The following is a 16331-nucleotide window of genomic DNA, read 5'->3' on the forward strand; positions in this document are numbered from 1 at the left end:
CCCCCATCATCCTCATCCTTATCACCCCATCATCCTCATCCTCATCACCCCCATCATCCTCATCCTCATCATCCTCATCCTCATCACCCCCATCATCTTCATCCTCATCACCCTCATCATCCTCATCCTCATCCCCCCATCATCCTCATCCTCATCACCCGCAGCATCCTCATCCTCATCTTCATCATCCTCATGCTCATCCCATCATTCTCATCCCATCATCCTCATCCTCATCACCCTCATCCTCATCCTCCCCATCATCCTCATCCCCCATCATCCTCATCCTCATCTCCCCATCATCCTCATCCCCCTCATCATCCTCATCCTCATCCCCCCATCATCCTCATCCTCATCCCCCATCATCCTCATCCTCATCACCCATCCTCATCACCCTCATCATCCTTATCCTCATCACCCTCATCCTCATCCCACATCATCCTCATCCTCATCCCCCATCATCCTCATCCCACATCATCCTCATCCTCATCACCCCCAGCATCCTCATCCTCATTATCTTCATCATCCTCATCCCCCTCATCATCCTCATCCCCCCATCATCCTCATCACCCCCATCATCCTCATCCTCATCACCCCATCTTCATCATCCTCATCACCCCCATCATCCTCATCCTCATCACCCCCATCATCCTCATCCTCATCACTCCCATCATCCTCATCCTCATCACCCCCATCATCCTCATCCTCATCCCCCCCATCATCCTCATCCTCATCACTCCCATCATCCTCATCCTCATCTGTCCATATACCGAACACCCTCCTCCTAACACCGTTGGAAAGAGCGTCCCATCATGCTGCCGTCTGCTTCATAGCAAGAGGGAGGCTGAAGACCAGAAGGTTTAGGGCAGTGGCCCAAGGTCAGATGGGAAGCCAATGCGCCATTCTGCAATGTGACAGGGCATCACAAGTGAGATCAGAACATGGTTCTGCTTCACTTATGACGCTCACACAGCCTGCGCATGACCACAGAGCAAATCAGTATGAACCCAAAAAGGCGCCCAAGAAGAAGTGAACACAGAAAGAGCCAGAAAATCCAGGGTGCTGGCTTCTGCAGGCAATGGTGCTGGCAGCTTGAGCAGAACTGCCTCAGTCCCACAGCAACCCCTGGTGGTCGCTTCAAGAAGGACATCGAAATACTCCCCCAAAGCACCAAACAAACAAAGCCAAGAAGGGGAAGAAGTCCACAGCTGGGAAAGGGTGGGTGGGAGGGAGACTCCCCCCAGCCAGGGAAGGTGGCCCTTCCTCAGGTACTAGCGAAAATACTACCTGGAACACCTACAGAGATCCAGCTAAGAGGGTGACTCAGCTCTGCTGGGCCTGGATTCAAGCCTGAGCCCCACACTCACCAGCTCTGCAGCCTCAGCCAGGGCACTTCACCTCCCTGACCTCAGTGTCTACTTCAGCAGAACCTGCGAGTACACGCCTACCTCATCAGGTTGTTTGGAAGATCAAGGAGATAATGCTGAAAAAACTGCTACACAGCAGTGACACGCTAAAAAGGGCTGTCTAACGCAAGTCAAAACCACAACGAGATACCGCTGTACAACCACTAGGATGGCTGGAATCAAAAACATCATCTTCATCTCCATCATCCTCATCCTCATCACCCCCATCATCCTCATCCTCATCACCCCATCATTGTCATCCTCATCACCCCCATCATCATCATCATCATCATTTTTTATTTTTTTATTTTTTATTTTTGAGACGGAGTCTCGCTCTGTCACCCAGGCTAGAGTGCAGTGGCATGATCTCGGCTCACTGCAAGCTCCACCTTCCAGGTTCACGCCATTCTCCTGCCTCAGCCTCCTGAGTAGCTGAGACTACAAGCGCCCACCACCACGCCTGGCTAATTTTTTTGTATTTTTAGTAGAGACGAGTTTTCACTGTGTTAGCCAGGATGGTCTTTAACTCCTGACCTCGTGATTCGCCTGCCTCGGCCTCCCAAAGTACTGGGATTACAGGCGTGAGCCACCACGCTTGACCAAAAATATTTTTAAAGGAAGATAAAAAAGGGTTGGTGTGGCTAGGGACAGTGGCTCACACCTGAAATCTCAGCACTTTGAGAGGCCAAGGTGGGCATATCACTCAAGACTAGCAGTTGGAGACCAGCTTGGGCAACATAGTGAAACCCCACCTCTATAAAAAGATACAAAAATTAGCCGGGCGTGGTGGTGCACGCCTGTACTTCCAGCTACTCAGGAGGCTGAGCTAGAAGGATTGCTTGAGCCCAGGAGGTAGAGGCTCCAGTGAGCAAAGATGGCACCACTGGACTCCAGCCTGGGCAACAGAGTGAGATTCCATCTCAAAATTTTAAAAAAAGGTTGTGGAGGGGGGGGGGTTGGTGAGGATGTGGAAAACCTGGAAACTTCATGCATTGCTGGTAAGAATGTAAAATGGGGCAGTTGATGTGGAAAACAGCCTGGAAAGTCATCAGCAAATTAAACCTAGAATTACTGTGCAAACCTGCAATTCCGCTCCTAGGTATATACCCATGAGAACTGAAAACGGGTGTCCCAACACAACTTGAACACAAATGTTCAACAGCAGCATTATTCACAACAGCCACAGCCCAAATGGCCACAGATGATGAAATAAACAACAGGTGGCATCTCCATACAATGGAGTATGATTCAGCCATAAAAAGGAATGAAGGACTGAGACAAGAGACAACATGATAAACCCAAAACCATGATGCTAGGTAGAAGAAGCCAGACGCAAAAGGACGCATACTGTGTGATGCCATATATAGGAAATGTCTAGAACAGGTCAGTCCACAGAGACAGAGAGTAGGGGAACAGGGAGTGGCTGCTTTAGCTCCCATGAGGCTTCCCTGCGGGTTGTTGAAATGGCTGGGAACCAGATAGAGGTGACAGCTGCACAACACTGCAAACGTAAGAAATGCCACTGAATTGTGCACTTTAAAATGATTATGCTTGAGAATTTCACTTTTAAAAAATGCCAACGTGGAATTTAGAGGGAAACAAACAAAGAAACAAACAAAAGCCTAACCACTGAGAGCTGCCTCGAGCCACCTGGCTTCCAGCCGCAGTCACCAATATGTGCCAGTGCCCGCAGCTTCAGCCCCACCCAGGGCCAGGCCTCCCCCTAAAGGTGTGGTACCTAAAGATGTGGCCCTGGCAATGCCTGCCAACCCCCACCGGGGCCCGGCCCCTCTTGGGATGCTTATGCCACCATCATGAGACCTACCTACTGCCTGCTGAAGCCTGGGACAGTTGGCAGAGTCTCCAGGACCGGACCTCACTGTTGGACTATCCTCAAATTCTGGTTCCCCCAACCATGTGACAGCCGTGATGGCCCCTTGAAATCAATGCTCTCCCCCTGAAGCATCCTTCAAAACCCAGCTACCAGGGCACCTCTTCCTGGAAGCCTTCTCTCACCAGCCTTTAGCCCCTGCCTCCAGTGGCTGGAATGAGCCCTTGATCCTCCTTCGAGCCCCTACTTCCTTGTCTGGAGGGCACTGGATGTGAGCCTGTTTCCCCCATTAGTCTAGACGCTCCCTGGGGCCCAGACAGTGACACAAGGACTGAATCAACCATTTTTAATGAGCACCTACCATGTACTGCATGCTGCTCAGAACACAGCAGTTAACAGGAAGACAAGGAGAGGACCACTGTATAACAAAGCTGGGTCTATATTAATTCAAATAATGACGCCACCAGTGGGGTGATAAGACAGATCAGCGCTCAGCAACATTTCTTTTTGTGGAGATAGGGTCTCACTCTGTTGCCCAGGCAAGAGTGCAGTGGCAATCATGGCTCATGTAGCCTAAACCTCCTGGGCTCAGGCACTCCTGCCTCAGCCTCCTAAGTAGCTGTGACCACAGGCATGTGCCACCACACCTGGCTAATGTTTTAAATTATTTGTAGAGACAAGGTCTTGCTATGTTGCCCACGCTCGTCTCAAACTCCCGGGCTCAAGTGATCCTCCAGCCTCAGCCTCCCAAAGTGCTGGGATTATAGGCATCAGCCACCATGCCCAGCCCAAAGCTTTTCTTGAAAGGTCTAAATAGCAAATATTTTTGACTTTGCAGGCCACACAGCTCTCTGTTGTGATGACTTAACTCTGCCACTGTGGCAGAAAAGCAGTCATACAGACACACATGTGTATAGAGATACACAGACAAGTGGCCATGGCTGTGCCAATAAAACTTTATTTACAAAAAGCAGCAGCAGCTAGAATTGGCTGGATTGGCTGAACACGGGATAGAGGAGGGTTGGGGGTGCGTGTTCCTGTACAAGGCCGAGGGTGGCCTCTTGGTGTCAGGGATATCTAAGCAGAGACCTGAATGATACCAGGGAGCAAAGCATGAAGAGCTGAGAAAAGGCAGATTATCAAGGAATTGTATATTAACTCATATTTAAAACAAAATTATAAAATGAATGTTATAAATATTTACATCATCTTTTTCTCCACATGTCTTTGTGTGGTTTCAACAGTGACGATGAGGATTTATTTTTAATCTCGGGATCTTGCTCCCTCCTCTACAAGTTGTCCATTTTACAGGCAAGGAAACCAAGGCTCCAAGAGATGAAGGTTCCAGGGCCACACAGCTAGTAAAGAGCAGTTAGGAGGCCAGTCCGTTCAGATTCCAGAGCCAAGGGCTGTTTCCCCACATTACAGATAAGGAAAGTGAAGCGCAGAGAAGGGACTGCCCACCTCACGTTGCCTGGTACTGGAAGAAACAGGATCTGAACCTGGACAGACTGGCTAGACATCCTGAACTTTCACCCATCATTCTTGTGCCGTCTAATGCGGCAGCCTGTGTGGCTATTCAAAGGCACATTTCATATGCATATTAAACAAAAATTAAAAATCAGTTCCTCAGTTGCAGTAGGCACATTTCAAATGCTCAGTAGTGGAACGTGGCTATCCTGCAGATACACAGTGTTTCCATCATGGCAGAAAGTTCTGCGGATGGTGCTCCTGTCCAATAAATGTAAAGGGCATAAAAACCAGTGAGCACCCAGGAATTTGGGAAGGGCTTGGCACATGTCTGTGACACTGCAGTCACTGCTGCTAGAATGGAGACTCAGAGCCAACACTCCCCGTCCCCCTGCCTGTTCACACCTGCTTCTTCTTCAGCTTAGAGATCTGCTGCTCCACCATGGTGATCTCTCGGTCCACGCGGTCCATGTTCTGGATCAGCTCCTCCTTGGACAGCCGCGGAGGCACCAGCTCCAGCTCAGGGTCGGTGTGCGGGGGGCTGGGGGGAGACACTGGTTCCAGCTTGCCCGTCAGGCTACGGTCCTGTGGCAGAAAAAAAACAGGCATGGGGTCAGCACGGGGGACACCCCCAGTCTGTACAACCCTGTACAATGGTTAACACTGTCAACCTGATTGGATTGAAGGAGGCAAAGTATTGATCCTGGGTGTATCTGTGAGGGTATTGCCAAAGGAGATGAACATTTAAGTCGGTGGGCTGGGGAAGGCAGACCCACCCTCAATCTGTGTAGGCACCATCTAATCAGTTGCCAGCGAATATAAAACAGACAGAAAAATGTGAAAAGGCAAGACTGGCCTAGCCTTCCAGCCTATATCTTTCACCCACACTGGATGCTCCCTGCCCTCAAACATCACACTCCAAGTCCTTCAGCTTTGGGACTCAGACTGGCTTCCTTGCTCCTCAGCTTACAGATGGCCTATTGTGGAATCGTGTGAGTTAAACTCCTTAATAACCCCCCCTTTATGTAATATATGTGTATTACATTTGTTCTATTAGTTCTGTCCCTCTAGAGAACCCTGACTAATGTAGTTGCCAACTTTTTGCCTGCTGCCATCCATGTAAGATGTGACTTGCTCCTCCTTGCCCTCTGCCATGATTGTGAGCCCTCCACGGCCACATGGAACTGTGAGTCCAATTAAACCTCTTTCTTTTTTAAATTGCCCAGTCTTGGGTATGTCTTTATCAGCAGCATAAAAACGGACTAATACACACCCCCTCCCCAGTACACCCCTAGTTTCCATCCTGACTCCAGGCCCAGAGTACTGGACATCTGTCCGGACAGTCCTCACCTGTTCAAGGATCCCATCCCCATCCCAGCCATCACCCATTCTCCAAAATTCAGAGTCCTTTACAGCCTTCAAGATGCAGTTCAAATGCTCTTGCTACATGAATGGTTTCCCAGCCTCTCCTCAAGTTGTGAAGTCTTCCAGCTCGCTGTTCCCGTAACACACCTCCCTTCTTCCACTTACCCCATCTGTGTGTTCCCCACCAGCTCAAGGAACCAAGACCCACAGCCTCCATCCTCCCAGGGCCTGGCCTCTGCAGACCTCTGTAAACATTCTGTCATGAAGCTCAGTCCAAACACACAAGTTCCAGAACCATGCAGCCAACACACACGTGGCTTTGCAGAAAACATATATTCCCAAACACACGGAAAAGCCACCGGAACGGGCTACAGAGAAGCTAAAAGGAGTTATCTCGGCAGCAGGGCAGAAGAGGGTATTTTCACTTTCTTCTTTTTATTTGCCTGTATTTTTTCTGATTTTCTTTCACTGAGAGTTACTCTTCATGTAATACAGTTGTTTTTGAAAATGTGCTTAACAACAAAGGAAGCCTGGATTCAGTTATCCATGGATGCCTTCATCCCACCAGCTAAAGTCTGGTGCACCCAGGCTGTGCTGGGAACACTCTCAGGATAAGGAGGTTAGAAGAAATAATCCAGGCCTCCCCTGTGCAGCCCTGGGTTCACATCCCAGCCCCCTCTGCCACTCTCCAGTTCCATGACCTCCAGCAGATCATTCAACTGCTTCCTGTCTCAGTTCCTCATCTGTTCAATAGGGAGAACAGTTTGCACCTCTACCTCCCCGGTCCTTGTGAGTCTTGAATGAGTTAATGGCTTTGAGCCTGTCATACTGTAAGCCTCAATAAATGTTGGCTGGGATGGTCCTCCCCTAGCTGGGCTCCAGAACCCAGCCCCCGCCCTGTGCCATCCTTGGGGCCAAGCCGGCAGCTGCTGGCAGACAAGGCCCAGAGCAGAGCCAGGCCACCGCCTCCCCACCCCCACAGCAGCTGCACCCAGAGGACATAGGGTGCATTATTCCCCAGACAACTGCAGCCCGGGGGCCACCAAGTGCCCCCCCAACCTCGGGACTCACAGAGGCTGCGTCATCTTCTTCCACTCCTGCCATCCTCAGGGCCTCTGTCCTCCCCTCAACCCACAGAGTCCCAGCAAGACCCATAGAGGCCAAGAGTCTTGGAGTCATATTAGGTTTGCCTCCGGCCTCTATTACCATCTGAGATGTGGGGGCAAGCGTAGCAGGGGCCTGGACAACCCGGTGCTCCCTCCACACACACAGACTCCTCGAGGGAAATAGAGAAAAGGGCCCTCATCTCTCAATTGCCCCAATGCGGTCCTCCATGCTCCTCAGGCCACCTCCCCAAGGGATACCCTAGAAATCACACCTGGGGCCGCTCACGGCTCAGCCCATCCCAGTCCTTTGCACACCCCATGAAGTAGACCCCACAACAGCCCTCCGAGGGGATTGCTGTTCCATCTCCATTACCAGAGGAGGAAACAGAGCCTGGAGGCCACTGGGACTGGATGCCAGAGGCCAGAACTTTCCTATAAAGGGCCAGATGGTAAAAATAGCTCAAGCTTTGAGGGCCACAAGGTCTCTGTCTCATCTACTCACCCCTGCCATTGTATTGCAACAGCAGCCACAGGTGATGGGGAACAAGTGGGCGTGGCTATGTGCCAATAAAACTTTATTTACAAAAACATGCTGAGGGCCAGATTTGGAGCTTGCTGGAGTTTGCTGGCCTCCTGCTCTAAGCAATTCACAAGTCTTAATCCACGTAACTGTCATAACCACCTTGGGAAGTGGGATTACAGTCCGACGACGTGCCCAAGGCCACTCAGTGTCCTACCTTGGAAGCTGCTTGAAGGGGGAGGCTATGGGGGCTTCCATGTCAGAAATGGCCACACATCTGTTCACACCACAGAACCATGGGGCTGAGCATAAGCGCCAAAGCAGCACCCCCTCCAGGGTCCCAGATGCAGGACCTCCAGAAATTCAAGGCAAAAGTGTGTGTGGAAGACAAACTCCCTAGAAAAAGCCTGTGTGTATGCATGTACCAGTGGGTGCGGGGCCCTCACTGCTCCCCAGCAGGAGGGCAGGCAGGGGGCCATGGGTACCTGACCCCACCCACAGCAAACCGTGGACAGCTCATGCGTCTGGCACTCCCGAGCCTTTGCACAGGCTGGCTCTGCTGCCCAGAGTGCCCAACACCCCTTCTGTGCCAACTGACATCAGACCCGCGTCCCCACGCCACCGCCCAGCCCCTCACTGCAGTCCACCTTGGATGTTTGGCTGGTCTCTCCCTGCAGCCCATGTCATTTCTTGAGGTTCTTAAGACAAAAGGTAGCAGCAAACATGGCACCCAGATCCCAGTCACACTACTGGTGGCAAGAAACATCTCTGCCATCCTATCTCTGCTCTTCTACCTGGACCAAGAAGAGAGATAACAGAGCAAGGACAAGGATGTGGAAGGAAGGGCTCTGGGGGCCAGGCCACCCTAAAACTGTGAGAGAAAACTGCTCATCCAACCTGGGAATAATTCTCCAAAGCAACATTAACAAAAAGAAGGTTTCCATCCCCAGGGCTAACAGGCAGCGCCAGGAGTAGAAGCAGCAACTGGCAACCACTAGCAACATTCAGAAAAACTGCTGAAAACTTACTTCCTTTAAACTCTCCATGGATAAAAGCTGTTGTCTTTAATGGGTTCTTCTTTAAGCTCAGGTTTAGCTTTTATTCGCAGCAAAATTGCACAAGTAAGTCCATCACCTGATGAACGGATAAATAAAACGTGGCATATCCATACAATGCAATGTGAAGAGCCAGACATGGAGGCAGAGGCAGGAGGATCACTTGTGCCCGGGAGTTCAAGACCAGCCTGGGCAACATAGTAAGACCCCATCTTTATTTAAAAAAAAAAAGGAATGAAACACTGACCCAGGCTACACTGTGGATGAACCCCAAGAATATGATGCTGAGTGAAAGTGGCCAGACATAAAAGGCTGCAGAGTGTACGATTCCACCTACGTGAAACGTCCAGAATAGGCAAATCCATAGAGATGGACAGTGGATGGATTTGTGGTTGCCCGGAAAAAGGAGGAGGGGAAAGTGGGGGGTGATATGGTTTGGCCGTGTCCCCACCCAAATCTCATCTTAAATTGTAGTTCCCATAATTCCCACATGTCGTGGGAGGGACCAAGTGGAGGAATCACGGGGGCAGTTTCCCCCATCCTGTTCTCATGATAGTGAGTGAGTTCTCACGAGATCTGATGGTTTATAAGGGGCTTTCCCCACTTTTGCTCAGCACTTCTTGCTGTGGCCATGTGAAGAAGGATGTGTTTGTTTCCCCTTCCACCGTGACTGTAAGCTTCCTGAGGCCTCTCCAGCCATGCAGAACTGTGAGTCAATTACACCTCTTTCTATTCTAAGTTATCCAGTCTTGGGTATGGCCTTATTAGCAGTGTAAGAACAGACTAATACAGGGAGTGACTGATTAATGAGTATGGGGGTCTCCTTCTGGGGTGATGAGAATGTTCTAGAACTAGACAGGTGACAGCTGCACAACACAACACTGTCAATGTCCTACAAGCCAATGAGCTCTTCACTTTAATGTGGTTACTTTTTTGTGAACCGCCCCTCAACTGAAAAAGAAGAGGCAGACCCAGATTGCCAAGAGCGCTTCCCCTGGTGCTGGGCTTCTCCCAGGGTGGGGGCTGAGGGAGCCTGGCAGTCAGGCCTGCAGGCGCACTCCCGATGACTGTCCACCTTCCCACCCACCCAAACCCGCGGGGAGCAAAACAAATACACCCCGCACAAGTTGCCAGGGAGCAGTGGGTACCTGCTACTCATAAGATGGCCCTGGTGTAAAACTTCAAGCTAGTGTGAAAGAGAAAAATTTACAGCATAAGTGAAGACACAGAGGCAGAAAAGCCCCTCAGCTCCCCTGTGCCAGCTCCAGGAAACGCACTCCTAGTACACCCCCTACTCCAGCCACAGTGACAGGTTCTGGGACAGGCACAGGCCCACTCGTGGTGAGGAGAAAAAGCAGTTTGGGGCTAGAAGTGTGGAAAGAAGGAGGGAGAGTTCTCTCTTTTTGCTCGCCTTGAACCTGGGAGAAGGAAGGCCTGGAGTCACCAGCTTCCTTCCTGCTAACACACCAAGACCCTGTGAAAGATGGCAGAGCCAAGGGATGAAAAGGGACAGGGTCCTGAGGACATTGTGTCACCTAGATAGAGCTGTACCTGAAGCTAACCAATGCTGGACTTCAGTTATGTGAGCCAAAATTCACGTTTAAATTTGATAGGGGCCGCCTGTCCCTCTTAGGGATTTTCAGAGGTAGTGCTATTTGTGACAATTCTAAAGTCCCCAAAACAAAGTTTGGTGAATTCCCAAGGAAGTCTCTGATGCCACAGAACTCCAGAAGCTGAAGAGCAGAGAAGCATCAGAAAACAGGAACACAGTGGGCCAGAGGAGGCACACACAGAAAAAAATCCCTTCAAATTCCTGCCTCAGGCGCCCAGCTGAATTCCACACAGCAGATGCAGAAAACCTCTGAACGCGCTCTCCCAGGCATCTTCCCTTGCTCAGACTTTCCAAATCTCTTCACAGCCTGGAGCAATTACTGTGGCTAGGCTGGCCAGGCCCCAGCACCAAGTCCGTCACACCCCCACCTCGTGGTCCAAGCAGAGAGGAGAGAGAGACAGACACAGAGACGAAGACAGACAGACAGATCGAGAAACAAAAATGGACATAAAGACAGAGAGAAACAGAGACAGAAAGACAGAGACAGGGTGACAGAGAGACACAAAGAGAAAGACAGGCAGAGGGACACAAAGAGAAAGCAATGGAGAGGCAGAGACACAGAGGCAGACACAGAGACTAAAAGATCCCAGGGGGCACACCGCAGGCAGAGGGATTCCTGACAAGAAGAGGGAAAGCCACGCAGGCAGAAAGAACCACAGAGCAACGGTAAGGGACGGAGAGACCCTCTGGAACCCATAGGCCAGAGGGCGCGGACGTGCTGGAGAGGGGGGCAGGCAGCAGACTCACCCCTCGGGCCTGCTCTCTGCAGAGACAGAACTCACACCTATGGGACAATGGCCCCCGCAGGGGTTGGTCACCCTCCAAGGCTGGACCCTGAGCTGCCTGCACACAAACACATGCACACACACGTACACACGCACACACATGCATACACACGGACACATGCACACACACGCACACGCACACACGCACACACACATGCGCACACGCACACACACGCACACACACACACGCGCATACACAGGCACACACACGCACATGCATGCACACAAACACGCACACACACACACAAACACGCACACCCACACACATGCAATGCACACACACGCAAACACACGCACACATGCGCACACACGCATGCACATACAAACGTGCACCCACACACGCACATGCACACACGCGCACACACACACGCATGCAAACACGCACACGCACATACACAGGCACACAGGCGCACACACACATGTACGCACAAACACCCGCACACACGTGCGCACGCACACACACACATGTACACGCGCACATACACACACCCTCCCCTGCTATCCATCCAGGCTCGACTTCAGGGGAGTTGTTCAAATGGAAACATCTCTCCCAGGCGGCTGAGCTAAAATTCTCTCCTGCCTCCTATAGCAACAACAACAACAAAAAGGGGGAAAGCAGATTCCAGTGCTAATGGGGGGTGCCAGGTAGAGGGAGGAGGAAACTCCACCAGCGAGACCAGAGGGGACCCAGAGCAGCGGGTCAACCTGGAGGCAGGCGTGGGGTGCATTCCCAGCTGCCTGGGCCTGAATCCCGTTCCCCCGCGTCCAGCTCGCTCAGCCTGGGGCCATCTACAAAAGGAAGGTCATAGACCCAGCCTCCTCCGGCTGGGAAGAGAGCAGGATATGACACTGGTTGGGCATGGCTTGGCACCTGGCAGGCAGTCGGCGCTCACTTAATGGCACCCGCCGTCACTGTCAGCATTCTTACCACCGTGTGAATGCCTCCTGCGCGCCAGCCTCCTGATAAAGGAGGTGCCTCGCCCTATGAGTCCACCATTCAATCCCATCCGGCCGCATCAGGCAGAGAAGGGGGCCCTGCAGGCCTGAGTGGCCACTTCTCTCCCCGGGGCTGGCTCCCCGTCCCCACCGCCCACCCCGACTCCTGCTGCAGGAGGAGGATCGCCTTTGCCCTGAGGCTGCTAAGGAGCTTACGGTGCCCCAGGGCTGTGCAGGGAGGGGCCTGTGCAGGCTGGGCACCAGGCTGCAACAAGGATGAGGACGCCACCTGGTCACAGTCCCCACCCCGGCCTGGGCAGTCAGACACAGGTGGGCGGCTGAGTGACCCTTGGGGACAGAGCCTCTGGGGACACTGCCTGCGATTCCCCCACCAGCCCTGCCGTCGGCATCCTCTGTGGAAGCTGGAGAGAGAACAAGCCTCCAGCCTGGTATGTCCTGAGCTTTACTGAAACCACAGCAAACTCCCACAGCAGCAAACCACAGGTGCTTAATCTGTGCACATCCTCACCACCGCCAACGTCTAGGTTCCACTTTCTGTTTCAAAGAGGAGTGAAAACAAAGGGCTGTCTAGGGCACTGGAGGCGTGGCAGGCCTCAGGCTGGACACACATGCGGGAGGTGCCGCTCTCCAGCCAAGAAATGGCCACAGGCCAAGAAGCCCCAGGCACCCTTGTCCGGCTGTGAGTTGTGAGTTCCTGCCAGGGCTGACTAGGCTCACAGCGCCCTGGACTCCAGGCGAGTGGGAGAAGCAGGGGGAGCAGAGGGGGGTGGGGAAGCAAGGGGATGGTTGGGGGGGAGGTGAGTGGATGGGGGAGGGGCAAGGCCACTGGTGGGAGATGATGGCAGGCAAGGACAGATGGCCGCAGGCAGACAGGCTGGGTGGCGCTGGGTGGCGGCTGGGGGTACTCTGTGGTAGGGAGGGAGCCCCAGGGGATGAGCAGGGAGAGATGGCAGGAGCCCAGGAAGCAGGGGGTGAAGGGCAGTGAGCAGGACAGGGGGGCTGTTTGGGTGGAAAGAAAGGGAGGGAGGAAGAAGGAGGGAGGGAGGTGTAGAAGGAGAGAAGGAAGGGGAGGAGGGGCAGGAAGGATGTGCTGGAAGGGTTGGGCCTCGGGGCAGGGATGCTGGCTGGGGTCCCCAATGGGGTAGTGCCCGAGAGAGAGGAACTGGCATCCACACCGGTCCCAAGCCCAGACCCAAGTGCAGGGGTCCCAAGCCCCGGGCCACAGAGATCCCCTTCAAGGTCAGCAGGGACCCCGTGGCTGAATCTCACACCCCGGGAGGATGTGGTGGGGCTGCAGCCTCAGCCATGAGCGGCCTCAGGAGTCCCCACAGGACTGGCCACAGGTCTCCCCTGCCGTGCTGGCCCTGGAGGGCAGCCAGGACTGGAAGGAACAAGGAAAGAGGAATGTGCCTGGGGTAGGGCGCTCCTGCCGAGGACACAGCCGGTGCAAAGGTCCCCAGGTGGGAACGTGCTTGTCGTGTTTGAGGAACTCCAGGGTGGCTTGGGAGGCTGTACTGAGCGGTTGAGAGGACTGGTGCAGGGAGATGAGGTCTGGGAGGTGATGGTGCTGGATCATGCCGGATCTGCAGCCCATGGCAAGGATTTTGGCTTTTTCCTGCTTGAGACAGGAGCCACGGATGGTTTAGAGCACAGGAGGGACACACAGGGGGACGTAGGCGTCGCCTTTATAAGAGCCCTCTGGCTGCTGCTTGGAGGATACACTGAAGGAGGCAGAGGGAAGCAGGAGCAGGGAGACCCAGGAGGAGGCTACTGCAAAGCTCCCAGAGAGCAACGACGAGCTCAGGCTGGGGGTGGTCTCAGGCGTGGGCAGAAGGCTGGAATTGGGATATTTTAGAGCAGAGAATGGACTGGAAGTACGCGGGAGAGCAGGGAGGTGGCCAGGGCGGAGTCCCTGAGTGCCAACAAGGACCCAGCTGCATCACCGGGGGAGGTTCCTGAGCAGGCTTTCAGGCGCATGTGGTCTGTTGGCTAGGAGTTCATTAACTGACCTTCACTTTCCCACGACAACTTGGTGAGGCAGGGGCTGCCCCAGTGACAGGGAGGCCAAGCCAACCAACAACCACACAGACACCCCAGCTCCTCCCTCCCCTGGCCCCAGAGGAAGCCCTGTGGGTACGTGGCAGGTGTGCAGGTGTCGCGGCCACAGCCACTCAGAGCAGGAGGGGAAGCCCTGCCACCCCAGCCCCAGGACGGCCACCCCAACCACCTGCCAGCCCAAGCCCACCCCAGGGTATCCTCTCTCCCCAAGAGAAGGCCGAGTCGGGCCCAGGTGGCCTGGCCCTGCAGCCAGACCACCACCCATGCCGGCTCATGGGTGCCAAGTAGTCCCCACACATGCGGCCCACAGCTGAGCCCTCCACCCAGATGATAAGGTGACACCCTGCACACAAGATCCCAGATCAGTGAGGAAGAAACGGGGCTCAGAGAGGTGCAGAGTTTACACAGCTGTGGAAGTGGGGGTGGTGGAAATCACACTGGGTCACCTGAGAGCAGACGGACGGAGGGCCCTGGGATAGGTGAGCGCCCAGGTGAGGCCTGGGGCCACCTGCAATGCCAGGCAGCCTCCCCATGGAGATGCAGATGAGCCTAAAGTTATCTGGCTCCCCCTGCCCAAACTGCATCCACCATCCCTCAGGCCTGGGTGGCTACAGACTCAACCCAAGCCAGCCCAGTGCCACATGGCGCCCCAAGGAGCGGCTAGACTGGGCAGTGGAAGGAGGCTTTGTCACTCTAGGTGTCCAGACCATGTCCTAACCAAGCACCGCCCCTTTAGTGCTGAGCCAACTCTGTCCCAGGTCACTTCGGGGGACTCTGGAGTCTCACCTCCCTGCCCCTTAAGAATCCAGAAGCCCCAGGTGCCTGGCAGAGCCCTGAGCTGTCCACCTCACAGGCCTGGGTTCAGGGCCCAGGGGCTACCTGCTGTGCAGGGCTCAAGGCAGGGGTCACTAAGCCCTCTGTTCCAAGCAATCATGGAACCAAACAACCCGCCCTCGAGGAAGCTCTCAGAATGTGCTGAAAGCTGACCACCGACCACAGGACCGTCCTGACCCCCATCAGATGGCAGCTCTCTGCTTCACGGCACCCCAGGCCCTCCCCTCCCAGCTTTCCCCTCCCTCATGCCAGCTGCCTCATGACCACAAGCCTGTTCCTGCCCCAGGGCCTTTGTACTTGCTGCTCCGCCCACCTGGAACACCTTCCTTCCCCACCTCTTCCCACACTCTGGCACCTCCAGAGAGACCTAGCACCTGCCCTCCTCCTGCCACCCAGCTCCGTGCACCCGGTGCTTGGCCCACCTCCAAACCTTTGCCCGAGCTGCCCCCTCCCTGCACACCTACCCGCCACCTCCCACCCAACCCAACCAGCAGCAGAACCTCAAGGGGCAGATGAGCGCCCAGCTGGGGGCCCAGGTTTACCTTGGTGAGGTCTTCAGATCCCGCAGGCTGGCCAGCGGCCAGCAGTGGTGACGGTCGCAGCAGGGGGTCGGGCAGCAGCTCTAGCCGAGGGCGCTTGCTTTCAATGAACTCCATCTCCGACTTCCCCAGCTCCGGCAGGTACGAGTGGGACTCTGGCCGCAGGTGGAGCTCCTGGGACCTGCGGGAGGAAGAGCATCGGCGTCACACAGGAGATTGCAGCTGAGAACTCCCGAGGCCCCGACTGCCCTCTGCGCCGCGCACCTACTGCGTGCCGTGCTCTGTATGATCCTGCGAGGAAGGTGCTCACAGGAGCCCACCTCCCACGGTCCCACCGCGGGGCAGGACTCCAATGCAGCGCTGCCTTCCTTCAGGTCCACATTTACCAAAGACGTTTACAGGGAGGGAGTGCGCTACAGTGGCACTGGAACGCCCCAGAGTGACTGCCCCTCCCTCACCACTCGGGGTGGTCCGTGGACCAGCCCACTGTCCCCACCTGGGGCTGGTTACAAATGCAGAATCTCCAGTACTACCTGAAGCCTACCGAGTCAGACTCCGCATTTTAACAAGATTGCCGGGTGGTTCACAGACACAGTTCATTCAGGAAACACTGTGAGCCTAATGCAGATAACAGCACCCGTGATGCCATTTCCCTCTCACCCACGCAGGGCAGACATCGCTGGCCGATCGCAGAACTCCTGCTGCTGAACCTGGCCTAACCATCTTCTCAACTCAGCCCAGCAGCCCAGTGCAGAGACCGGAGCTGCCCAGCATCCCCAGCGACCGGCTCTCCTGA

The 16331-nt window shown here is 54.3% G+C and overlaps 1 protein-coding gene across 25 annotated transcripts in view; it reads right to left on the minus strand.

Moving 5' to 3' along the window:
* NCOR2 (nuclear receptor corepressor 2) overlaps positions 1 to 16331 on the minus strand; it is a 240904-nt gene that overhangs the window by 142290 nt on the left and 82283 nt on the right. For all 25 annotated transcript variants that reach the window (XM_026457393.1, XM_026457404.1, XM_026457401.1 and 22 more), the window contains 2 exons: positions 15539 to 15716; positions 5110 to 5289 (listed from right to left, as the gene is read on the minus strand). In XM_026457393.1, coding sequence (XP_026313178.1) covers positions 5110 to 5289; positions 15539 to 15716 — 358 coding nt within the window. The remainder of the gene's footprint in view (positions 1 to 5109; positions 5290 to 15538; positions 15717 to 16331) is intronic.

This window comes from Piliocolobus tephrosceles, chromosome 10 (genome assembly GCF_002776525.5).
Source record: "Piliocolobus tephrosceles isolate RC106 chromosome 10, ASM277652v3, whole genome shotgun sequence".
In the NCBI taxonomy this organism is placed as follows: Eukaryota; Metazoa; Chordata; class Mammalia; order Primates; family Cercopithecidae; genus Piliocolobus; species Piliocolobus tephrosceles.